Source organism: Crocodylus siamensis, chromosome 8 (genome assembly GCF_052110815.1).
Source record: "Crocodylus siamensis isolate JL-2025a chromosome 8, ASM5211081v1, whole genome shotgun sequence".
Lineage (NCBI taxonomy): Eukaryota > Metazoa > Chordata > Crocodylia > Crocodylidae > Crocodylus > Crocodylus siamensis.
This window is the reverse complement of record NC_143402.1, coordinates 16,243,023-16,268,585: the sequence shown is the minus strand read 5'-3', so window position 1 is coordinate 16,268,585 and position 25,563 is coordinate 16,243,023. Positions and strand designations below refer to the sequence as shown.

The following is a 25,563-nucleotide window of genomic DNA, read 5'->3' as shown; positions in this document are numbered from 1 at the left end:
GAATCTCCGAATCCAAATCAAATTAGAGAATAAATTAAAAGGTCTGAATCGATTCAAAACTCCGCTTACCAGGTGCTGCTGCTGGCCCCCACTGCCCCATGTTGCATATGGGGCTCTGCACAAGCCCTCCCCCACAGCTGTCCCGCCCAGCCCAGCTCTGGCCCTTTAAGCAAAAAAAAAAAAGAGAGAAAACCCCCTGGACTCGCCACTCCTGCAGCGGCCTTGGGGCTTTGAGGGGCCCACTGGGCAGGAAAGGTGAGTAGGGGCAGGTTTCTCAGGTTTGATTTTTTTCTTAAAGGGCCAGACCTGAGGTGGGTGGGGCAGCCATGGGGAGCTGGGGGGGCAGGGGTCTCATACAGAGCCCCCCATCCATTGTGGTGCAGTGGGGGGCAGCGGGGATCACCTGCCCCCCTACCCAGCAGCACCTGCTGAGTGGGGCTTTTTTTCCCAAGGGGCTGGGGTGGGCAGGGCTGCCATTGCTGGGCTGGGAGAGCAGGTGGGGGATGGGCCTGGCTTGGTGATTCAGCCAGAACGATTTCAGGACAGTGATTCGAATCACCGAACTGAATCACTGTCCCCCGAATCAGCCGAATCCAAATCCAAAGCGAATGCTAGCTGCTTTGTACAGGCCTACCCACTGATACTGTTACTGGAAAACATATAGCTGTGCTGCCGCCACAAAATCTCCACTAAGGTATTCCTTCATGCATTGCATGTTGCCTCTACATTGCAACTCTTCTCTACCAACCCAGTGGGCAGAAATCTTAGGATACATATAGGCTCTTTTTCTTCTGGTCTGTCACCAATAGTTTACACAGAACCAAGCAGAATGAAATGCTCTCTAAGAGTCGGACAGTGAGTCAGTCTGTTCTGTTTCTCCTGCAGGCTGGCTGGGTCTTACGAAGCCCTGGATGGGGGCAGTGCTGCAGATGCCCTTGTCGACTTCACCGGGGCCATGGCAGAATCCATTGACATGGTACAAGGGAAATACGGCATGAATATTTCTGAGCAAATGAAGCTGCTTAATGACTTAATGAAAGTACATGAAAGAGGCGGGTTAATCAGCTGTTATATCTCGGTATGTGCACAGACTTGTTTTAATGTTTTATTCTGATGAGTTTTCTTGCCTGGTAGAAAGCAATATTAGCATAGACATAATCGGTGTATTCTTAATTTGTATTTTTGGGAAGCCTTTCTACATAGAAAGTTAATGACTTGGCAACACTGTCAGCCAAGAACAATTCCCAGAGCCACCAAACATAATTGGGAAACCACAAAGTCATTTGCCCAGCCACTGACCTGAATGTTGATCTGAAATTCTGCTCTTTCTGAATGGAGGGAAGTGCCCAGTTGGTGTCTTGAACAAGCAAACATAGCATATATACTTCCTTCCAGTTGGAGAAGTGGGTGCCATTTTTCCATAAACTGTTTAATTTCTTGCTAAGTCTGTTTAAAAACTTGGTTTTCCAAACATCAAGTTGCCAGTGCTTTAGAGTGCTTTATAGACAGGGAAAACAAATGTTCCCTGACCCCAGGCACTTCTAGCCAATGGACAGGATTGTCAGTGAGGCCAATCATTCATCTAAATCTGCTCCTGTCAAAATCCAGCGTAAAATCCCCTTAGGGTGCTTGTACACGTGATGATGTGGCCATGTACACATGATGAAAAGTGACAAGAAATTACCATTTATCTAGCATAATGGCATCACCATGTTCACATGAGCGATGTTTTTTCATGTCAAAATTTCTTTCTGCGTGTGGCAACCAGCATTCCCTCTAAGCTGCGTGGCATGCACGGCTGCGCAAGCACACCCCTGGCAGCGTGGCATGAGTGCGGCTGCGCGTGCCGTGCAGCTTAGAGGGAACGCCGGTGGCAACTTAAGCCATCTATGATGTATTTTAGTTTGATCATGGCAAATTACCCCTTTGTGGACAAAAACTCTGTCACGTGTAGATGTCACACAGGACACTTTTTGCCGCCTCCCCATGGGGCACTGCAGGAGGGCAGCAGGAGGATGGCTGGGTGTGCTGGTGGCCAGAGAAGGTGGCAGGGATGGTCCAAGGGGTGATGGAAGCCCAGGCACGCTCGGAAAAGCTCGGGCTTGGCAGGTTTCCAGCGTCCCGTATACCATCCTCACTGCCTTCTCTGGCCACCAGCACACCCAGCTACTCTCCTGCTGCCTTCCCACACTGGCCCAGGGGCAAGCCAGCCCATTCCCGGGCAGTCCCAGGTGGCAGGGACAGGGCGCTGGAAGCCCACCAAGCCTAAGCTTCCCTGAGCACACCCAAACTTCTAGTGCCCTGTGCATTGTTGGATCAGGCCGGGTGCTACCTGTGAGCTGGGGCAGCACCCATGCAGCGAGCATCCTGCCCAGGTGGCCGTGGGGTCACTGCTGGTGTGGAGGGAAGGACTGGGCCCCCTGCAACTGCGCAAACCAGCAACAGCTTATGCAGGCAGGCTTCACCAAGGGGTAAAAAAAAAATGGCGAGAGACCTGATCCTTTTTTTTTCTCATAGAGCCTGCCTGTCTCCCACAGCCAGGAGGCAAGCTGCCGATGGCCTTTGAGCTGTGGGGGGCCCCAGTCCTTCCCTTTGCAGCAGCAGCAGCACTCCCTGGGGCCACTAGCAGGCAGGTGCCTCCTGGGGGAGTGAACTGCCAGTGGACTGTCACTAGTCCATAACAGTCACAGAAGCCCCTAAATCGAAATGGTGGGTTTTTAATCATCACAATTAAAACCCACCAATTAAAGACCTACCATTTTCAGTTTAGGGGAACTAAAGCCCTGTCATGTGTACAAGTGCCATCAGATTACACTTAAGAAACTGCTGAGCTCTATTGCAAAAGCCCACCTAGCAGGAGGGTTGAATCGCAAGTGAAAGGAAAGCAAGTCAGCCACCACGCAGGTTAATATCTCCTGTGAATTTGTGTTGGTTAGTTATTTATGGAGTGGTGTTGTAGGGGCTGAGGATGCTGGCTGGAAGATGTGGTTTTGTAAGAGTGGCGCTAAGGCTTGACACAACTCCTGACTGCCTTGCCCTCTCCTTCCAGTTTTGGAAATCCATAATCATGAAGGCTGGCCCCTGTGGGCTGTCTCTGCTTTAATTCCCCTTTCTGTAAAATGAAGACTGAGCTCCTTCTCACTTTCACTGAGATGTCATGATGATGATTAACTGGTCAGTACTTTCAGTTTACAATATAAGGGAGGATCATCCAGGCAGCGACAAGCCTGAGCCTACATCTGTCTGCATTTAGTTTAGTTTCCTATCTCTTCACTCCTCACTTATCTCCTTACACCTCACGGCACCCTTCAGAAGATCTGCCCTGGGACCCTGGTTGAGAATCACTGGTCTAAATACATTGGCAGTGGTGCCTGGACCCTGCAACAATCAGCTTGGCCCTATTTCTGCAGCAGAAAGCCAGTAGTAACCTAAAGGTATCGCTTGTTCTCTGATTAGAAAGAAAATCAGCTGTGTTTGGAGATGTCCCCCAAAGAACCATGCATCATGGCCATGCCACTCCAGGAGACATTGCCTCCTCCTGCTACAAGGGGGGAGAGCATGGTGCGTCATGGGAGATGTTGTCCAACCAGGGAAACCATGTACGCACAAGAATCGGACCACTGAGGCACTCGAGCTACAATTTGTAACAAGCATCCCAGCAGCTTCTTAGAACCCACTAATTTTGGTTTTAGATTGACATTTATGACTCAAAATTGGCCTCCAATGTATTTATTTATATGTAATACACACCATTCATTATCTGACAAGCCTTGTCACTAACCCTCCTCCCAGTCCTGTGCTGGCACACGTAGCGGCATGATCACACGGGATGGGAGTTTCAGGAGGGGAGGGGATGATTGAAATTATCTCTGCCAAATATTGAGGGAGGTTTTATTTCTTAATAGAAATAGCTTGAGGGGAAAAGGCAAAGGGCTAGGTGGTTGGAATAAAAATAAAATTAAGCACTTGTAATGCTTCCCATTTTCCCTTGGAGTTATAGTTCTGCCCATTGAATCAAATAAAATATGAATGCCTCCAAACATTATTACTTGGGGACTATACATATTGATTTAGCATGGTGTGTAAAACTGACTCGCTAGCATTTTCCCTCACAGCTATGATAAATGTGCTATATCCGCCACTGTGCTGCTTAAATGAGCAGCCTTTAATACTTAAGAGGCTTTTGTTCCAATTCGCAAATGAGCCAAAACAGTCTTTTGTTCACAAAATATCCCAGAGCTTCTGCGGCGGAAATTCAAACAGAAAGGCGATGTTTAAATTTGCTTTATTGTGGATTTTGTTTTGTTTCGTCTTAATGGCTTAAATATCAGGTAGCAAACCTGAGCGCCGTGCTGGTGATAAGAAGAGCAAAGAGGCTAATGGAGAACCCTCTAGCTCTGCAGTTTTAATGAGCAGGAATGGTGATAGATTTCTGTGCTGTCATGGAAACCTTGTTCTCTCTTATTTATGAGGAATGCAAGTGAAAGAAAGTATTAGATCGGAGGGAAAAAGCCTAACCTGTGAGAAATGTCAGCAGCTCTTGATACGACGTATCAGCTCTGTAGGCTGTGGTCACTGAAACGCACTGAGGCCTCAGTATTTGTCCTGCAGTTTCGAGATCCGCAGTAAGCACTAACCGGAGAGCAAAAGGTGTCGAGAATTTGTTCGGCTGCTGTTTGTTGTTGTTGTTACTTTATACCAAGAAACCAGAAAATGGAGCTCTGTCACATTAATAAACCCAGGCACAGGGTAGGATGGGGCACCACTTTCCATACTAGCTGGTTCAGAAAGGCATAAACTTTCAAATGCAGCAGTCTACTCTATCAGATACTTCTATATCCCAAGAGGAACAAGGAGGGGGAACATCTCCTAATTAATTGTAGAGTTGTAGTTGTCTCTTCCCTCATACCAGAACACAGGATTTCAGAGTCGCAGGGATGTGAGTTGGATCAGGAGTAGGCAACCTTTTCCAGCTGCAAGCCGGAATGACCCGCTGTGGCTTAGGCGTGGGTGGGCAGGTGCTAGAGCCTTGCTGCCGCCACCACTTGCCTCCCGGGCCGCACGGGGAAAGCCCCTGCAGCTGGCCCTTTTCCCCATGGAGGCATGGGAGAGCACCTGCAGAACATGTCCCCCACTGCCAAAACCTCACATCTGTGGGCTGGATCCAAAGGCTTCATGGTACGGATCCAGCCTGTGGGTCATACATTGCTGACCACTCAGTTAGATTATTGCATGCTACATGCAGGGAACTAAGCAATGCACTGTGTCAGAGCCTAATAACTGACTTCTTACTGTCACAATAGGAGTTTTGACTCCACAGAGAGTAAGGAAGGTCTATAGGATCAGGTTTCATATCAGTAAAAGACAAAGCCCAGTCCAAAACTGATTAAATACAATGGCTCCAGGGGTAATTGGATTAACCCCATCATGCATAAAATAGATAGATGGTCTTGTAAGTACAGAAGAAACGTGTCAATTTTCTTGGCTTGTTGGCAGATCAGGACTAAGAAGTCAGCAGAAGAGTATGCCAACTTAATATTTCCAGAGACCTGGGCTCAAATACAGATTTAGGGGCCAAAAAGGAAACAAATCCATCAAATCAGTCTAATTCTTAACAAAGCCATTGACTGGAACAGTTCAGCACAAGAAGCCATGTCCAACCCTAGATCAGTTCAGGAATGTGGTACCCAGTCTTGCCCCTCCTTGGACCGTAACCTTGTGTAGTCCAGTGACTCTCAGAGCTGTGTCATCTGGAGTCTTATACTCCTGGTAGAGTCTCCCTTGGTGAGCAGATCGGAGGTGAGATCCCAGACTAAGCATCATCCGAACTCCTGAAGACCCCACTGGCAAAACTTGAGGACCTGCTGGTTCCCTGAAGCTGTGAAGGTGGATGAGGGCTGCAGTGGGATGGAGGTCTCCAGTTGTCTTGGATATCCTTGCCACTGGGTTCAGGGCTCCCTCCTGTCAAGCTCATGTGATTGTTGCTTGTGCACCAGCTTCCCTACATTAAAAGGTGTCACACATAGTCCTCTGCCAGGGATGTTAACATCTCCCAGAAACTAAGTCCTGCGCCAATGGATGAGTGGTGGTGGGGACAGGAACTTGATCTGCACGTAGGCACCAATCTGCATGTAGGCAGTGGTCATGTGATGATTGTTTTGCACCCCTGGCAGATATCATCCTTGTATCGAGGATAATGACAAAGTCTGGACAGTGCAACACAAAGATTTCTTGCCACATCTTGTATCACGCTTGGCCTCAGCTGTTACTGTTTTTCCTCCATGGGTATTAATTTCATGCTAATAGAGGGATAGGCATCAGAATGATTGGCTAATATTCCATCAGGCCATATCCAAGTTAAAGGCAATATCAGGCATGACCAAAATCGTGGGAAAGCTGCAAGTTCCAGAGTTATCTTAATTACTGATATCAGTATTTTGGAAGGAACAGTTAACCTTATCCTAGAAGGCTAGAGCCCACCTCTAGTAAGAGATTGACCATAACCTTCTTTCTGTTGTTTTTCTTTTTTGGGCTGCAGACTTCATCCACCAATGACCGGGAGGCAGAAACAGAGAGTGGCTTGATCATTGGCCATGCCTACTCGGTGACAGCCGTTCGGAAGGTGCACCTAGGAAAGAGGCATAGATGCTTTTCCAAGTCAGAGAAGCTGTTCATGATCAGACTGAGGAACCCATGGGGCAGGAGGGAGTGGCATGGAGCCTGGAGTGACAGGTAAGTGCTGCTCGCTCTGGAGTCAGAGGAATCTACCTGTCACATGGGGATGCTGAGAGTTAGATGCACGATTAAGAAGTCTGAAACGCTGTCATTCCATGAGACATGAGGCTCGCTGACTGTACACAGCGGTTTGACATTTCTTGCCAAGCACAGCAAGCAATGAGCAAGGGATGACCACGTCCTGGAGTAGCGAGCAAGATGTTGCATGCTTCACGTTCTGGACTGTCATCCTTATGGCATTCTTTTGCCAAGCTGTTGGAGGCTGGAAAGAGTCTGTGGTTAGGACTTCTGTTGATCAGCCAAGGCCAGGAAGTCTGTTCCCAGCTGTGCCCCATGTGACCTTGGGCAAGTTACTTAAAGTCTCTGTAACAAATTTCCCCTCTGTAAAACACTCTGCCAGGCTTTGATGAGGCCTTGTTTACAACCAGCTCTAAGAGCCTGTGAAGAAAGATGTGATAGAAGTGCAAAATGTATTATTTCTTGTTTTGAAACGGACCGTCGTATGGGTCAGCTGTTCTGCAGGGACCTGTTCAGTGGTTAGGGTAGAGCAGAGAGACTCGCACGCTCAGATGGCTGGGTTCCATCACCCGACATGCAGTGCATTTCAATTATTCTTTCAAGGCCATTTAAGCATTACTCTAACACTTAATAATATGGCACCCTTAACTGATGGTGCACCGCCTTTCTTGTCCATTCTTTGTCGCAGGTCAAGGATGTTGTTGCTTTCAAGTTTGAATAAAAAGGCTCAGTTGGTCTGATGTAGGCAGAAAACAAGTTGGCTGGATTAATCCAACACCCTGAAGTGCTCTTGCAGTCCTTAGGCAAAAATCCCATTAACTTTAGTATAAAATATCATCTGTTCTAATGAACCTCCACCTTGGGAGTCAGTCCTGTGAGGAGCAGAGTACCTTTGGAAAGGGGCTGGGAATTGGTGTGCAAGGTCTTTATTCACTTGTGCATTACTCTTGGTACCTTGGCGGTGTCCCAGCAGCCAAGCACTATTAGTATCCTGTAAGAGTTTCTTATCAGAGCTCTCTGATGACAGGAAGAGCTCAAGCTCTGCACATTCTTCTTTAGGGAGAACCAGATATTTAGATATTCCCATCAAGATGAAGAGTTTGATAACTACCCAAGAGGGAATCCAGGCTGAATATACCCATGTACTTTCTGAGAGAAGAAAGTCATTTTCATGTGGAAATATCACCCAAATCTACCCATTCAAGCCAACTTCTCTCTATACTAAGGGAGGGACTGTCACAGAAAACTGATACCATTCTTCTTTACAATTTATCAATTTGTCTTCAACCATGTATCATTTTCAAAAAAGTGTTTCCAAATCAATGATTATTTGGAAGTATATCCCTATAGTGAATATGATACACCCTGTTAGTGCTCTGACATTATTTAAAGAGGGGTGGGACTGCAGAAAATATTTCAAGGAGCTGTTTTTTCCAGGTGCCATTTGTTTCACTTACTAAACCAATTCCTTTTTTTTCCCTTTAGTTCTGAAGAGTGGAAGAAAGTCAGTGAATCGGAGCGTAAGAGATTGGGACTCACCATTAGAAACGATGGAGAGTTCTGGTGTGTAGAAATGTCTGTATCCCTTGGGGATTCTGGACTGGGGCCTGGCTAAGTTAAGCAGTTAGTAGTAGTCACGGCATCATAACTACCGCAAGAATGACGTCTTTGAAAAAATGAGAACATGTGGCAATCCACTTTCTGGCATTGGGCCTGTATTTCTTCAGACCCTCCAGAAGGAGTGGCCACGGCTGAAGAAAAACCTTTTAAAGATGTGTCAGAAATATTGAGACTTAATTGAATCCTTAAATTTCAGAGGGCTTAAAGCCTGTCTGTGATACTTTAGTGTTTAGCGAGGTGCCCTTCATACCAAGTTACTTCGCGTGCTAAGTTGTATATAGCAGAGTTCAAATACCTGCCCAAACTTTATCAAAACCTGTATGTGCCTTCTGTGCAATGTGCTAAAGGAATTTCCAGTTCACCCATCACTGCAGCACCAAGTTATCTAGAAGTAAATATGCAGTCAACTAATTTTGAGCCCAATCTGCATTTTTCTGCCATAGGATGTTGTATCCCTGAGACCCGCTGGAGCTCGGACAGTTTCCTTTGCTTAAGCACCAGACCCATGAGGCCCACCGTGTTATTTCCATCACAAAAGTCCACAAAGTTCAGAAGGAATTTACTGACTTTTCTACTAACCTACCAATATATCACCCCAGTCACAGGGTAGGGGTTACTGTGAAAAACCGTCTCGTGCCAAGTTTCAGTGCATCATTGCAGCATGCTGAGTTTTGTCAGAACTAAGAATAAGGAGTTAAATGATCTCTTGTGTGGCACGCCAGACTGCTCCTCCATGGCCAATCAGCTGCTCACCATGGATATTAATATTAAGTAGCCCGTGTATGGAGACCAGAGTGTTATAAGAGGGTGACCAGAACTGGTTGTTTCTGTGTTGCAAATACAGAAATTCCAATCTCCCTTTGCCAGGCCAGTGGTACCAACAGCAACCCTGTAGTTACAACCTGCGTTTTAGGATCCAGTTCTAGACTGAAACACATTTAGGAACTAGATGAACACACTGAGTTGCTCTTTGCCTATGTTATACTCTGATTTTCTTGTGGGCCTTTTATTTCGAAAGGTTTCTGGTGAATCAGGTAGTTCATAGGTAAAGGTCAAGGCAAAGCAGTGCCTCATCTTGAGCTGCGTGAAGCTGCCGTGAGTTGTTTTGCCACAAACTATGATTTTTACTCACCATATGTTACTAACCTTACTTTGCTTGTGAACCCTGGCTCAGGATGACATTTGAGGACTGGTGCAAGAACTTCACAGATGTTGACGTGTGCCGGATTATGAACACTTCCTGCTTTAGTATCCACAAGACTTGGAAAAAGAGAATGGTGCGTGGGGCTTGGACAAAGAATTCAGAACCATTGCTAAACCGCTCCGGAGGATGCTTCGATAACCAAGCCACCTTCCTACAAAACCCCCAGGTGGGAACCTGTTTACACAGACTGAATCTTGCCACATTGTGCAGTGCCAAGTGGGGAATAGTTGCTATGAACAGTGGCTCCTGAATTGAAACTTGTTGGGCATTTTTATTGTTTCACTGTAGAAACAGCCTTTGTGCTTCTGCAGCCTCTTCAGTACCTTTTCGAACTGTTTAAGGATTTGTCCAGGACTCATTGTTGGCTCTTCTGAACCTGAACCATGCAGCTGAGAATGACCTAGTTATAGGCCAGGTTCCATTTCCAACCCTGCTCGCTCACTTTCTACCCCACCTCCTCGCTCTGCAGCTCTCTCTGTTAGACGTTTTCAGCACCAGGGCGGGCAGCATGAGACACAAAGCTTCCATTACTGTCAACAGGAGCTCGGCATATAATGTTCACGGTATTACTTCAAAAATTGACTTCTCCATTTGTTGCATCTTCCCCATTGCTGAAAAGGTTTTTGTGCCTCCTCTCCACTTAGGTGGGCCGCGTCTACCAGCACTCCCCCCATTTTCATAGCAGGCAAGTGCAGAGCTGCAATCTTCACAGCTCAGGCTAGGAATCATCTGTAATTCCTGGTTTGTCCTTTCATTCAGGCAGAGAAGCATATCTTTACTCCTCTGTCGGTGATAAACGTCTTTCTTCAACAGGACTCGTGCTCCTGTGAATTTATTCAGTTAACAAGGCTGGCTGCTCCTCATTAGGATTCTGGGTATTTTCCCAGTGTTTGTGCAGGTCTAATTTTTACATGTTTAGCTGCTAAAAAGAAAGAAAGAGGTCCTAATGTTTAGTTGAGAGTCGTGCCAGATACAGTGAAAAGAGCTCTTTTATTAAGGCTCTGTCTCTAGGCTGGTTGACTAAAAGGTTGCTAACAGCAGTGCTGGGATATCTTTATGTTAGCTTAAGGCAAAATTAAATTACCGTCCCACTGGCACATGCTACAGTAGTTTAGAGATTATGACGGTTGCTATCCTCTGAGAGGGAGCTGTCTAATTCTAAGGCATCCTGTGAAGTAAATATATTTCAGTAGGGTTGGTAAGCACTCCACTCCCCCTACAAAATCAGAGTATTCAAGTATTTTGATAGCCCAGAATACGCACGCTGGCCCACAGCCAGCTGCTCGTTCTTCTTGCTTGCTAACATCTTGGTTATCAGTGTAGTGGAAGTGTTTGCAAACCAGTGGTGCCCACAGTCGCAGGGAGACATTCCTGAGCGCTCAGGGTTTCAATTCTGCAAAATCACTACACATACAACAAATGTGGTACTTGATCATATGATTTACCAACATTGTGTGGCGTAGCGGGTGTTTTAACTCATTGATGTGGATGCAGCTATGTGTTTTCCTCTTCCTATTCTGTCTCTAGATATCTTTATCTTGAATATTGTCCCTCCTTGGGGACAAGGTGTTTTTTGGGATATTCTAGAAGCAAGTCCTCTCATCAGTCCCTGTGCTTTTTATCCCAATATTGACATCACACACAAGATACAGCCCTCATAGAAAGCCAGGTAGCAGCCACACACAGGAACCTGGGCTTTGTTTGGTTGATCAGATAATCTTGGGAAATATTGAGATTCCTGACCTGGGAATGAAATTATTTCTCAGTGAAGACTGACAGATGCTTCACCGCTGTGTAAAGAGCAACTCTGCAGACTAGCTGGGCCCCTTTGAGAGCCAGGGCTATCACATCATCCATATAAATGTTGATTCCTGAGTGAAAACAGCCAAAACGGAAAGAAAGAATATTTAGGGGCCTGGGAAGGAATTGATTTTCTCGAGGCAGCTGTACTCGAGCCTCCGCCACAAGAGATTGGTATTTCATCACAGTTTAAGTGATGCTGCCCTGGAGCACGTGGGTAAGGAAGGAGTGAAGGGAGAGAGGGAGGGAGCCATCACAGGACAAGGGGGCACTATTGCAGCAGAGGTCATCTCGTGGCCCGCTCAGCAAGCAGGGCTCACCAGCAGCCCCTGGTGGGAAAATACTAACCATCCCAGAGGTTGTATTTCCGGCAAGACTAGTTCAAGTCTTCTAGCAGTCTGCTTAAAACGTGAAACATGGTGAGCCCAGCACACAGCTGGCCTCCACTGAGAATTTGCTGCTGTTTTTCATTAGCTCCACACTCAAAGGTTTTGAGGGGTTGGAGGACATAAATCTGCCTAAGCTTAACATGATGTGGTGCCATTTTCCCTTTCCGCCAATGTCCTGCAACTTCGTTTTGTCCATTAGTTGCAAGAGCAAGAAAAAAATGGAACTTAAAGAAGTTTCTGAAGGGGAAAAGAACATCAGCTTTGCACCTTTGGATGCTTTATGATATAAAAAGTACTCTGATCTTTATGAAGTAGAAATGCTGGCCTTGTCTGCCCTGCTTTCTCTGAAGGCTCCGAGTCGCTAGTGAACTGGGATAATAGTGACAGCTTGAGTAAAAAGCAACCAAAGTCTGATTCATTGAGAGAGGAAATCCCTTTACAAATACTATATAAAATGCTTTTAAGTTTTGTTTGGTCTTACTAACGCCAGTTCTACTCAAATGCCCATTAAATGGTTGCGATAGGATGACTTGGTTAAAGATGAAAAATTCCCTCTTGCTTCATTTCTCTGGCTCTTCCAAAGCTCTCTCACAAATCCAGGACAGAGCAAAATAGGATTCCTGACATTGGAAGACTAATTGGGATGTGGAGTCAAAATCCTTTTCAGGCTTTCTATTTACTTCATAAAACAGAAACCCTTTCTTCATTTGCAGGTCATGATTCATATAAAAATACCTGGAAAAAAACAGGTCCAAATAAACAGAGACCCAGCATGACATTTGTTTCATTTTTATTCTTATCTCTTTTCCTTTTTTCACCTTTTTTATTTTTGCTTTCAGAGGACATCAGCTCTCATTGTACGTCAACAGCTCTTGGATGATGCTTGGATGATTCCCTGGCTTCGTGATCTGTGACACTAGCAGTTTCAAAATTCCTACCATTATAATTAAGTTCTCACTAGGACTTTCATAGGACACATCCTCGATATAGACCCCTCGTTCTGTGGACAACCCTGTTTCCATATCTAGTCTTCCTTAGTAATGCCTTACATGCAGTTTGGAAGAGGTCCTGTTCTTAACAGGTTGTTCTCTGTCCTGTGTCTCTTCCCCTCTCGCCCTTGCTAGTATGTCTTCGATATCAAGAAAGCTGAGGACAAAGTGCTGATCTCACTGCAGCAACAGGACCGGCGCATGTACAGGAAGGATGGGAAAGGGGACAACTTCCCTACTGGCTTTGAAATCTTCAAGGTAGGCCGTCACCTGCATGTTCATTCGGACCTGGTGGGGTTTCAGGAAACCTGCTCCCAAATGCAGCTTCATCTCAGCTCTGGGATACTGGGAAGGCAGGTGCCTATTTCACTCAGTGGGATCTAACTGCGCACTTCTCAGCAAAATCCCCACACCATTACCGCACATGGGTACAAATACGATGGCTGCCCTTGGACACCTTCAGCCTCAAAGGCCAAGCCCCAGCCACAAGCCACTTGGAGACATGAACATGCCCATTAAGCCAGTACACTGCCATGCCATCTACTGGCAGTCTCCAGCATGGCATTTATGATGATCGTATTATACAGCAGTTCACAAAATGCTAGTGGTGGTTGGGACATTTTTTAAAAAATACAGAATTTTTACAATAATTTTCATTTTGCAGGTTTTGGAATGAGATGTTTTCCTACATTTCACCAAAACAAATATTTGAAATGGCGGGAGATTTGAAATTTTTTTTTTAATCTTTCCCTTTCCTTTTTCTGTCTTCTGTTTTCATAGAGACTGATAAGTGCAGTGGAATGAACAAAGGCAGATCCTGTTCCACCTCGAGTCCCTGTAAATCTATTGATGAATCCACTGTTACCATTTTAGCTCTCAAACTAAGGCACAAAAGCAGCAGTCTAAAAAAGGAGGACCTGCACACCTTTTTTATTAATGGTTTTTCAGGGGGTTAAGCTGACCAGAATAGGATAACAGTTGATCACCTAATAGATGGATTACAAGCTGACCAAATAGAGTCCAAATTGTTTTCTTTTTTTTTTCTTTTTTCCTTTTTGCTACTCTGAAAAGTTGAGACAGTTTTCAAAAGCAACAAGGCAATAGAAAGAAAACTAACAGACAGGAAAAAAGAAAGACAAGTCTAGAATATCATTTGCTGTACTGCATTCAGCACTAAAATAAAAAAAGAATAAAGGGGGCCCAAAGAAGGAAGAAAAGGAATGAAACAAGTAAGAAGATTGGGGGTGGAATCAAAGCAGATAAATATTGTTGTTTCCGATTTTGTCCAAAATGACATTTCCTTAAAAAATGTAATTGCTTTATTTAGGGAGAAAAAAACATTTTTCTTGTTAGAAAGTTAGTCTCCTGTAAGTGGAGAGTAAACATAGCATACCATGGCATTTGCAAGAGAGTTTACCAGAACTGCAGTACATGTGAATTTTCTTTTCTACCATTAGATTTTTTTCAGTAATTAGAAAGGTTATAAGGATGTCCATTGTCCAGCAGTATTTTGTTATTTTATTACTGTGGGAGTCAAAAGTCAGCTTGACACGGCATAAACCTAGTCCCTAGCACAAAGATCAGTACAAAATGTGATTGAGCCGTATGTAGCAAATCAGCATTCCCATTCAGCGCATGTAAATTTGATCATTTTACATTAACAACATCTATTAGAGGTACCATGAAATCATTCATCCTTACAGAAAATGTTTCATCTGTTCCGTCTCCATGCCTATTTAATAAATGCATTCAGTGAAGAGAATTGAAAAGTAGAATATGTTTTCAAGAAGTATTTCAATCCTTCCCCTGTTGGGCAGTAAACTAGTTTGGAAATGTTCAATCAGATGCACTAATTAACTGGATGTGAAGGTAAACAGGCCAAAGTCTGCTTGACCGAAGCAAAGAGAGTTATATTTGTAAAGAAAGTTCCATCTTTGGGATCTAAGTAACTGGAGGAGTATATGTATATTTAAATGATACTGTAGAAAGCAGGGATAGGCAACCCCTGGCACATGTGCCAGAGTGTGACATGCAAAGGCATTTGGCTTGGCACACGTGCCTTGGGGAAGGGGCTAGGGCTGAGCTGCCACAGCAAGGATCGAGCCCCTTGCAGCATCCCCGCCATCCGTCTCTGGCATGCCAACATCTCAAGTTGAGGTTCTGGGTGTTTTTGGCACTCTGCTTACACAAGCATGCAGTGCAGCTAAGCGCATACAGATGTGCGTGTGCATGAGTGCCCAGGTAATCCTTCTGCTAATCTTACAGTTCTGCAGCTCCAGTTTTGCGCCTGCACCTGTTGATGTATGCTCTTATTGATTTCCTTGCAATTGTACCTTTGAAATTAAAGCAGCTTCCACCACACTTATAGTTGGACATATGCATAACATACATGACATTATGTTCACAAAATATCTTCCCCACACATTATTTTGGAGGCACTGGGTTCAGAGCACTGGACTGGGTGGCTAGCTTTCTGCTACTCCCTTGTTGTTTGACCTGGGGCAAGTCACTTTTTCCTGACTGCTCTTCATTTTCTCCATCTCTATTACGGGCATAAGATGCTTAATCCTTGCAATGGACTGTGAGACCTTTGGATGACATGCTCTAAATTTATGCTATGTATTTTAACTTCAGCCTTTTGAAAATGTGGTCTGTCCATTTGGTGATGGTTGTCTGAACCATCCTACCTTAGAATCTTTAACCAGCTCGAAAAACTGATTTTCCTCTTTTGTGATTTCATGTCACTGTAAAAGAATTCACTTATCACCAGAAACCAGGACCAAGCAGTGTACAAAAAGCGTGCATCCAAAACAAGCATCCAATGTCTCTCATTCCTTGTGATTATAGGTGGAGGACAACAGAGAATACCGAATCCACAAGCTGACAATACAAGAGAGAGTGGCAACATCCACGTACATCAACACACGCACCGTGTTCCTAAACAAGCTCCTTCAGAAAGGCCGCTACGTCCTCATTCCGACGACGTTCCTTCCTGGTGTTGTTTCTCAGTTCATTTTGAGGCTCTTTACAGACGAACCATCAAAACTTAGGTACCTTGTATTTTATACAACATGGACCCTTCATCCACTTCCTCCTGTTCTGCCCCACAGAAGTGGTTACCCTCAATATACCACTTACCTGTAAGGCAGATGTGTGATTCTTCTTGACAACTTGATCAAAATTAGTCTCCTGGGATTTTCAGTGCTCTCATCCCCTTTTGCTTCACTAGGAGTTGTGGATACTCACCACCTCTGGAAATCAGACCACTGTTATTTAGCTCTGTTATTAAGAGCAGGCAGCCAAGATTGGCCATTCTGATTCCCTGCTCAATCCCCCTATTGTAAAGGTACAATTTTGGGGTGCTAATATGTCTGGGGGTAGGAGTCTATATCATTTCCTGATCTGTCATCTTCTTCCCACAACTTGGAACAGTGGATATGTCAATGATGTCAGTTGTACCCACAGATATTTTCATCTGCAAACCAGGAGACTGTGATGAGGTCTCTGTAATAAGCAGGAGCCCTTAAACCAGTCAGGGTAGGTATATTTCACAAAGTACGTGGAAATAGCAAAGTGGAGACAGCTTCCTCCACAATGTCCTGGTCTTGAGGAGGCCACTTCAATGCCAGGGGTTGACAAATTAAGCATTTCCGTGGCCCATTTTATCTTTGTCCTCTCTACAGCCAACAGCCTCTTTACTGTGACATTTTTAAGATGAGTGGTAATATATGCTGGTGATGACTTGTGTTTAATTTGGGGCACAACAGATCACCAGATTTATTTCCCGCTGGTAAACCATCCGACAGCATAATTACCAACCAAGTGACTTTGAATGTGGGGATCTTGAGATGGAAAGAGCCCAGCCCCATTACCACTGTCTTAGGCCAAACCACACGCTTCCCCTAAGTCAACTAGACTGGGCCTTTTAGAGTAGTTGGATTTGGCTCGTCTGTCATTTACCCCAGCATAGATCTGGAACAACTCAATTGAAATAAACCAGTGTATAAATAAACTTAGGTCCATTATATCTTTGTTTTGCTTTGATATTGTTTTTCATAGATTTCATAGACATTAGGGCTGGAAGGGACCTCAGAAGATCATCGAGTCCAGCCCCTCACCCAAAGGGCAGGAAGTCAGCTGGGGTCATAGGATCCCAGCAAGATAAGCACCCAGTTTGCTCTTGAAGGTGTTCAATGCAGGTGCTTGAACCACCTCCAATGGGAGGCTGCTCCAGACCTTGGAGGCTCCGACAGTAAAGAAATTCTTCCTTATGTCCAGCCTGAAGTCGTCTTGTAGTAGTTTATAACCATTCGACCTTGTCATCTCTTGGGGTGCTCTGGTGAACGAACGTTCTCCCAGATCCAGGTGAGCACCCCTGATAAACTTACAGGTGGCCCTCAGATCACCCCTGAGCCTGCGCTTTTCCAGGCTAAAGAGCCCCATAGCTCTCAGCCTGTCATCGTAAGGTCTGTTTTCCTGACCTCTGATCATGCGCGTGGCTCTTCTCTGGACTCTCTCAAGCTTTTGATGTCTTGAAAATTGGTTGTCCACATGCAGCTGCCATGCAAGAGATGCTATAACTTTTTCTGTTCATGTAAGTCTGGGTTATTCCTGTAAACACAAACCACCCCAGGTGACATACAGGAAAAGAACAGCAAATGTAGATGTTTTGGAAAGGCCAACATTCACCATTCTGCTATTTTGCTTTCAACACCAAAGCTTTACCCCTATCAAAATTGCATAACTTTGTTCTTTCAGAGAGCTGAAGTCAGATAAGCCTACATGGACATGCTGGAGCCTCTTATGTGGTTACCCTCGCAGAGTCACCCAAATTAAAATTCACTCTGTGGAGGGCCTACAAAAGCAAGACAGATACGGTGGTAAGTAATGAGAATGTCTGTAGAGAAGTAGGAATTGTTGGCTGCTAACGCTTCTGCAAAGCCCTGCTGATTTGATATGCAAATGATCACAAATTATTCTAAGGAACTGAAAATTTAAACCTTAGCAAATTCTGTCTGGGGAGACTGTATTTTTTTTTTCTGGAGCCCTGTTATACTGGAATAGGCTTTTATATGGACAAAAGAAGAACCAGGGTTAAGGAGGCAGCACAAAACAAGAGCCAAATGTCAGCTGTGATGGCCTAGATGGTGACTAATAGGCGGTCAATTTGATAACTGTGTGGTGGGGATTAGCCAGAAAGTCACAGTAATGGCTTCAGCTTACGTCCCTTCCTTCATTCAGGGTTGTCCATTCTGTCAATGAAAAATGTCCACTGAGAGGTCATTAGGAAGGGCTCCCTGTAATGGGGTGTGTGACACTGAACACCTACCTAGCTACAGTTCATCCAAGGACTTGAAAGCACTCACTTTTAATATGTCTGTGAAACAATTACTGTAAGATTGCAACCATCTTGGGCTGGTACACCAAGGCACAGGGAGGTGACAGGACTTGTATGGCATCAACTGTTGTATGTCTGTGTGTATCAAGGGAACAGTCTTGAAGCTGAGTGGTGCATGACACCAAGTGCTAATTCATTGACTTGTCCCACCTCCATCCTTTGCCCTGTACCTTCTGCATCCTCCTCCATCTGGTACAACTAAACTAAGTTCTGTCCCATGATCATCAAAGGAGAAACAAGCAGAGGCAACTAGCACTAAGTAGTTGGTAGGGAGAAAGACCAGGGAACCAATACAGCTACTGAAACAATTGCTTCTAGGATGCATTTGCTCCAGAGAACACTTCAGAGATTTGGTTGGTTTGGGATTAGGAGCTCACTTGCTGTAACCCCTTAAAGTGAAGCAGTAATTACAGTCTGACTTGTAGGAGAACTGCAAAACAAGACTCTTAAACCCAGCCTTCTCCACCCTTACCCCACTCCCACAATGGCCATAACCTACATCAGGGGTCAGCAACCCCCGGCACGCGTGCCGAGCATGACATGCCAGGGCATTTTGCTCGGCACACCACCGCCAGCCCAGGCTCCAAGCAGCTGCTGCCAGCCACGGAGCCCAGGCTGCTCCCAGCAGGCGGCTGGGAGGCTGCAAGCCCCACTGCAAGCAAACTGGGCTCTGTGGGCCGGCTACAGCCGGGAGGCTGCAAACAGCTGCTCTGGGCTCTGGCTTGTCAGCACTCTGGCACCTTCCAAGGTAGACATTGTGGGTTTTTCGGCACTCCAGCCAAAAAACGTTGCCACACGTGACCTACATGGTGTGTTGTACCACTGAAGACACCCGCTGCTGGTTTTGTAAAGGGGGTTCTGGTATCCCAGAGGGTCAAGAAGCGTCGGCAGTAATGAATGTCAGTGAGAGCCGTGTTGAATCGCATTCCTAACCTTCTGATCACAAGCAGGTTGCTGCGTAGAATTCTGTCCCCGTCCTCTTACAGAAACCATTAGTGACGTCCCTTATGGCACAATGCACTTCTTGCTAACCATTCATGCTAACCCTTTTGTCTTTTCGGGGGACAAGGAAGGGGGCGGCTAGGAAATTGCTTTACTTGGTTTTTTCTTGCACAGCTATAATGACATTTTGTGTGATTAAACTTCAGATGTACAAGTAGCCTTGTTTTGGAGGGATAGGCAGACTGGCTGGATGGATAGAGAAGACCAAAGGGAGATATGGTGACAAGAACAGTAAAAAACAGTGATTTTAAAAAAAAGTCTTGTTCATTCCCTCAAAAACTACTGTTGGTTTTAAGGGATTTGTTCCCACCTGTTTTCAGATTCCTTAATCATTTTCTTCCAATGTTCCCTAAAGTAAAGCAGGAGGGAAAGGGAATTGGTTTCTACCATTTTGCAATTCCTAACACAGTTACAGTGTTGGCAAGATTATTAAAACTAACTCCCGTAGCTGCCAAAATATAGGCTTCAGCTCAGGAAGCAAAATGTGATTTGTCTCATTGTGACTGTCAGTAACGTACAACAGGGACTTACAATCAGCAACTAATAGGAACTATCTACAAAATCTGTGGTTCTTGATCTGAGTCGTATCTTTCTCCGTTTTGATTTTAAGGCTAGCAACAACTAGTTCTGGGATGGGGGCTTACTTTGAAAAACAGGTAATTTATATTTATTGAACAAGAAAAACATTAAAAAGTGTAAGGAACCTATAGGGGTATGTATTATGGAGAGCTGGGCAACATTTTCTAATCAAATATTTCATCCGCTATAAAATGCAGATTAGGGATAACTGAATCTATTTGCAAATATGTTCCAAATTCATGAAATGTCTTGACTGGAGAAAAACAGGAAAAAAAGTTGAAAACAAAACCTGTTCAGTTAGACTTTTTTTTAGAACTAAACATGCCGATTTTTATTAAGTGAAACAACGTGCCATTTTGAACTTGGCCAAATTTACTTATGTGAATGGGTAAAACCCCAAATGAAAGGCACCTCTTTCTTGAACTTGAAATACCTTTTTTTTCTTTTTTTGGTTATTCACTTTGCCAGAAAACAACAGCAGTTTGTTTCAAGTTGACATTTCAGGTGTTTTCAAACTTTTCAAATATATATATATTTATATTTCCGTTCAACAAGCAAATCAAGGAATCAGTCTTTCATACCGCTCCCAGAGAGAAGTAGGGGTTGGCAATTGGAAAGACCGGGTTTCTCAGTGAGTTTCAATCTGCTTTCTCGTGGGAGGAGTCCAGGTCCAGCGTGGGCCGCAGTCCTTTGGATCATTGTCCACAATCCTTAACTTTCCCCATTGGTCCTGGAGCATAACGGTATGGATTTTACTTCAGAGGCAATAAGCCATAACAGCTTTCTCACTAATCAATACTAGGGGACAGCAAGGGAAAGCAGCAACAAGGAATGATAAGTGAGGGTTTTCCCTAGCATTAGGTATACTCAGTACAATTATTCAAGAGGAAAATAAGTAGATCAAGTGGACGTGCATGTCCGGTGCTCAGAGGAAGCATGTCTATGCTCTAAATGTTGTTGAAGGTTGGTTCCTCCTTATACACAGATTACTTTACTTTTCCTGATCACTGAGACCTTGCCTTTCACAATGACCTTCTTCTTTTCCTGTTTTTACCCGTTACTTTTTGTTAATGCTTATTAACCCAGGTTGAGGGCTTTTCATTCTCTCCTTTGTAGTGTCCCTAGCCACCTTCTTCCTTCCCCACCCTCTACTTCCATATGCTACACATAGGTTGAAAATATCAGCTGTTGGTTTTGTATAAGCCAGTTTTAGGGTCCTTTGGGGTGGAGAGACGGTATGGATGGTCATGAATGTCAATGAGATTCTTCTGAACATGCAGAGGTTGCTGTACTTCTCTCCAGCTCACACAATTTCTAGCCAAATTCACACTCCATAATGTTATCATGGGGGGTCTCCTTAAATCCTTACTTGGGATAAGCAGTCATGGTTAGGACTAGTTCCCACAGTGCTGTCACTGAAACACCTGATTTAAATCTCCTTAAATTTGAGGGGGGAGTTTAGATTCGGATGTAAAGTTCACTGCGTCAAGCCTGTCTCTAATATCTGAGAGTCAAAGACATATTTCTGAGAAAGGTACTCAAAAACTGAAGCAGAGTAGAGCTTTATCCATAGCATGTTTGCTCTGTGGCTTTCTTCATGATTTAGTTATCCTCCAGATGTTTCCTCCTGCCAGAGGAAGGCTGCTTTGTTTGTTTTAAAGACATTTGCTCTGATGGCTCTACTTGCTGCTGCTGCTGCTGCAGATGAGCTGTCCTGTCCAGAAAAGTGACTGATCTTCTGCAGCTAATGAGGTTAACCACTCAGTCTGGCCCTTCAGCTACCAGATGCATATTTGCTGCTCCTTTTGGAAGCATCCAGTGTTTGAGTAAACTTGTGCTGAGATGTAGCCAACTAATCTCCAAGCCGATTATGGTGGCAGATTTGCAAGGGGATGAAGAAGAGCTGTTTGCTTTATTCCCCCTTCCTTCCCCTCTGGTTTTCCCAAGTCCATCTGTAAAATTGTCCCAGTTACTGTGTCAGGGTCATTTCATCACAGCTGATTTCTCAGAGCAAATAAGCCTCCATGCTTTGACATGTTTTCAGTGAAGCACCATATGGGATTCACAAGTTTCAGTCTTGTCTTTAACAGCTCCCTGTTTTTCTAACCCAGTATTTTTAATGCCTCTCCCTAATAGTGATGTGATGAACAGAAAGAGTGAAGGTGCAAGAAATGCCTCTGGTGAGGGGAGGAGAGAGAGAAAACATTTCCCAGGGAGGCATTCAGAGCCAGTTCCAAAATGTGGCCTCCTTGCCAAGTGGCTAACACCCTTCTGGGCACTTTCCTCTACCTACGTATTGCTTACGTTGCAGTGGTGGCTGCCCATCCCACCCCCGAACCAGGTTTAGGTTGGTCAAACACAGAACAAAGCAGTCGTCGTTGCAAAGAGCAATCTAAGCAACTGCAAGCCCAGAGGCATTTCATTTGTGAAGAACAAAGTGACACGTCTCCCCGGCTTTGCCCAGTTTTTATTTGGTCCAGTTTTACCCGACTGAGCAATGGCAGAACCCATTTCCACATCACACAGAAAGCTTCTGTTGGCGTGTACAACAGCAAAGAATATGACTGCTGATTTCTCAGAGGAGATCCCCAAGAAACAATGACCTGATCACACTTTTCAGCTGATTCTTATCCAATCTCTTGACAAAGTCATATAGAGACTGCGGTGAGCATCTCCTCTCTCGGTGTAGTTGCTTTCATATTAGATTGCAGCTTCATTTCCGCCCTGGCATTATCCTTTCCTGGATTTGCCATGTCCTTTCTATGATGAGGCATCAGTCATGGAAGCGTGACTGGGGTTGCTCTGCAGGTGTGACTTTCAAACCTAAACTGCCAGAGGAATGGCTCTCTGAGTCCCCCTCCACCGCCTTGCATCTTCTCTGGTTACTGACACCTGCGTAAAGTGGGTGTGATAATGCTGCCATTTCAGTAGGGTTAACTTGTGCACTTATGATGCACAGGTATGAATAAACCAAGGGAAAGGGAGAGCACAGTCAGACCCTTTAAAGCTTTAGGGAAAGCATCTTGTCTTGTCACATATCTTTGGGCATCACATCTCTTTTGAATCATTTTTCTTCTGGAAACTGCAGATCAGTCTCGATCAGCCCTGCATAAGTGCTCTTCCCCTTAGCGCCCATCCTCTGACACTGTGAGACACTGAGACATGGGGCCCTGGGCTAAGTGGGTACTTCTTATGTTCTTATTGTGTTTCCTGGTGAAGTCAAGAATTTGGCATCTCAAACTTGAACGTGGCTGCACTGGCACCTTTCATCCTTTTTTTTTTTTTTTTTTTAATTACTTATTCTTGATTTCTGCAGCATGCACACAGGTTTATTTAGTTTCTTGCACGTGCTAGCTTTCCTGCTTCTTTTGCTCAATAAATTATCTTGGTTAACAGCTCTGTGTGCCAGGGCAGAGATGCCCATTAACTGAGAATTTGGTGTATTTCTCTCTGTTCCTTTGCACCTCGCGCTTGCTCTGAACAATCTGCTCTGCAGTCTTGCTCTGGTGTTTGCATAAGGCTGCAGTACTTGCCACTGTTTTTTAAAGACCCCCTCTGACTTGGATCCAGTCCATTTTCAAGATCTCTTTGCAAAGGGGTGGGTTTTCCTGTCGCTTGTAGCACAGCCTGGTGTAACTCCGTGTCCCACAGGCTAAATCAATATATTTAGTGACACCAAAATAATCATTTACTAAAGTAGCCAATAAACTGCTCCCTTCTGCGGTAAGTGTTATATGTTGTCAGGGCAACAGCCCTATTACAGTGATAGCCAGGTTTAGTCAGAATACAGATGTATGAAAGCCTGGTCCTCTTTCTTAAGTCACATTGGATCTTTCTGTTTCAGAAGCAGCCATTTTCTGGCTTATGTGAGATGTTGGCATTTGTTCTTGGACCAGGTGGATATATTCTAGGGAAATCATATGTGATAATCAATTATTAAATAGTAACAGTCGCTGAAATCTGTGGCTAAAAGAAAATGGCATTCGTACGTCCAGCTCTTTGAGCAAAGCCCAGCAAACAACCGTTTGTGGGGCAGAAAAATATCAACATCCAGACAGGCCTTATTCTAGAAGAGACACCGTTTAATAAAGATGATGAGAAGTTGCTTATAAAAGGGTTATCATCAAGAATCAGTGGATTAGGTGAAAGCATTTTATGTGGGAAGGAGGAAGTCTGGCAAATTAGATATCTGCCTTTGCTAGGTATGCCTTCATTAAAAATTGGATCCAGTAATGTGATCCCAGAAGGAAACCTATACAATGCATATGTTGAAATGGAAAAGTAATATAGTGCCTCGGTCCTAATTTGAGGTGATCAGAAAATAGCTGTCCCATTCCAGGGGAAATTCTGATGTTTCAAGATTTGTTTTTGGGACCAATTAAAACAAGAAGTCAAAATTACAAAACCTACCATGGAAAGTCAGCTCTGAAAACAATTTGGTTTGGAAACGACAAAACCATGCATTTCTATAAAAGGGAATATTTTAAATTATGTCAAAATAGTTCATCTAGATTATGTCAAAGTAGGCAGGCAATATTAAATATGCCCTATTAATATACTGTCAACATACATATTCCACTATAATATAATCTTCAGATTGAAATGAATCAAAGTGATGACCTCACTATAAGATGTTTTACCTTTCTGAGAGCCAGTATTTCAACATTATCAGAACGAAATGGGAAAGCCAAAACAATATTCTCTTAATGCCTTCCCATAGAAAGTGTCATCAAGATTGACACATTCCTATCAGGGTTTTAGGGTTGGCAAAACTGTATCTTCTGATACAAAACTGTTTCCTGTGGGAATCATTGTACTAGACCTTGAACTTCTACCACAGAGGATGCAGGCCAGCAGCTTCACGCTCCAAGGCCTGGGCTGGGCCTCTCTGTATTTGATGTGAAGCAAAGTGGTCTAAATTTTAGAGTTTCTGAGCACTCCTCCTGTGGCCTTCAGTAGGAATTGTAAGATGCTCAACCCTTCTGCCCAGCTATTTAAATCCGGCATACAAAGTTCAGTATGTAATTTTACGCTCAAACACAGACTTTGGCATCAGTAGTTAGAGGATTGATGAGAAGGCTCATGGTTTCATTTTAAAGACTGTTGCATGAACCGGGAAGATGCCTAGAAGAGGTGAGGCAGGAATATGCCAGACCAGAAGGGGATGAGGCATTGTGGCCTTGTGGATGTATTAGACTAGAAATCAGGAGGCATTGCTTCTTTTCTCAGCGCTATCACTCTTTGCTTGTGGCTTTGGCGGAAGGGTTAGTTGCTTCGCCTCTCTGTGCTTTCTGTTTCCCATCTGTAAAAATGACATGAATAATATTTTTCTTCTTTTGATGAGCACTGGGTGCATGCCTAGCTCTTATGCAGAGATGAATGTTGAGAAATGTGGGCACTGTATCCTTTTATTTAATGGAGCTGTAAGGTTAGCAAAGCTGTTCTTCATGTAGATGACCAAGTATAAATCACCTTTGATTTACTTTGAACTTCCCCAGGCTTCCTAATAATAGCAGTGCCAGCCCATTCATTTTGCAAATATTCTTTTAAGCAGTGCAGGATGACAAATGGGCTCCTGCTTTATGGTGAAAGGCAAAGGGAAGGACTTTTTCTAGGCATTCAAAGGCGTGGGGAGCAGGAGAGTTCTCCTTCATGATGCATGGTGAGGACCATAGTGACCGTGCTTCTTGTTGCAGGGACAGAAGGAGAACGTCACTGTCTTTGACAATTAAAACATCTCTGTATCTTATTCTTATTCACATGCTATTATTTGAGTACTTGCTATTAGTTACTTTATATGCAGCCTTTGCCTGCAGGCAGGCAGGACCG

At 44.4% G+C, this 25,563-nt stretch overlaps 1 protein-coding gene across 2 annotated transcripts in view; it reads left to right on the top strand.

The window, feature by feature from the left end:
* CAPN6 (calpain 6) overlaps positions 1 to 25,563 on the top strand; it is a 98,862-nt gene that overhangs the window by 64,465 nt on the left and 8,834 nt on the right. For both annotated transcript variants that reach the window (XM_090060578.1, XM_090060577.1), the window contains exons 6-12: positions 886 to 1,078; positions 6,539 to 6,732; positions 8,239 to 8,316; positions 9,548 to 9,743; positions 12,891 to 13,013; positions 15,603 to 15,805; positions 17,514 to 17,635. In XM_090060578.1, coding sequence (XP_089916704.1) covers positions 886 to 1,078; positions 6,539 to 6,732; positions 8,239 to 8,316; positions 9,548 to 9,743; positions 12,891 to 13,013; positions 15,603 to 15,805; positions 17,514 to 17,635 — 1,109 coding nt within the window. The remainder of the gene's footprint in view (positions 1 to 885; positions 1,079 to 6,538; positions 6,733 to 8,238; positions 8,317 to 9,547; positions 9,744 to 12,890; positions 13,014 to 15,602; positions 15,806 to 17,513; positions 17,636 to 25,563) is intronic.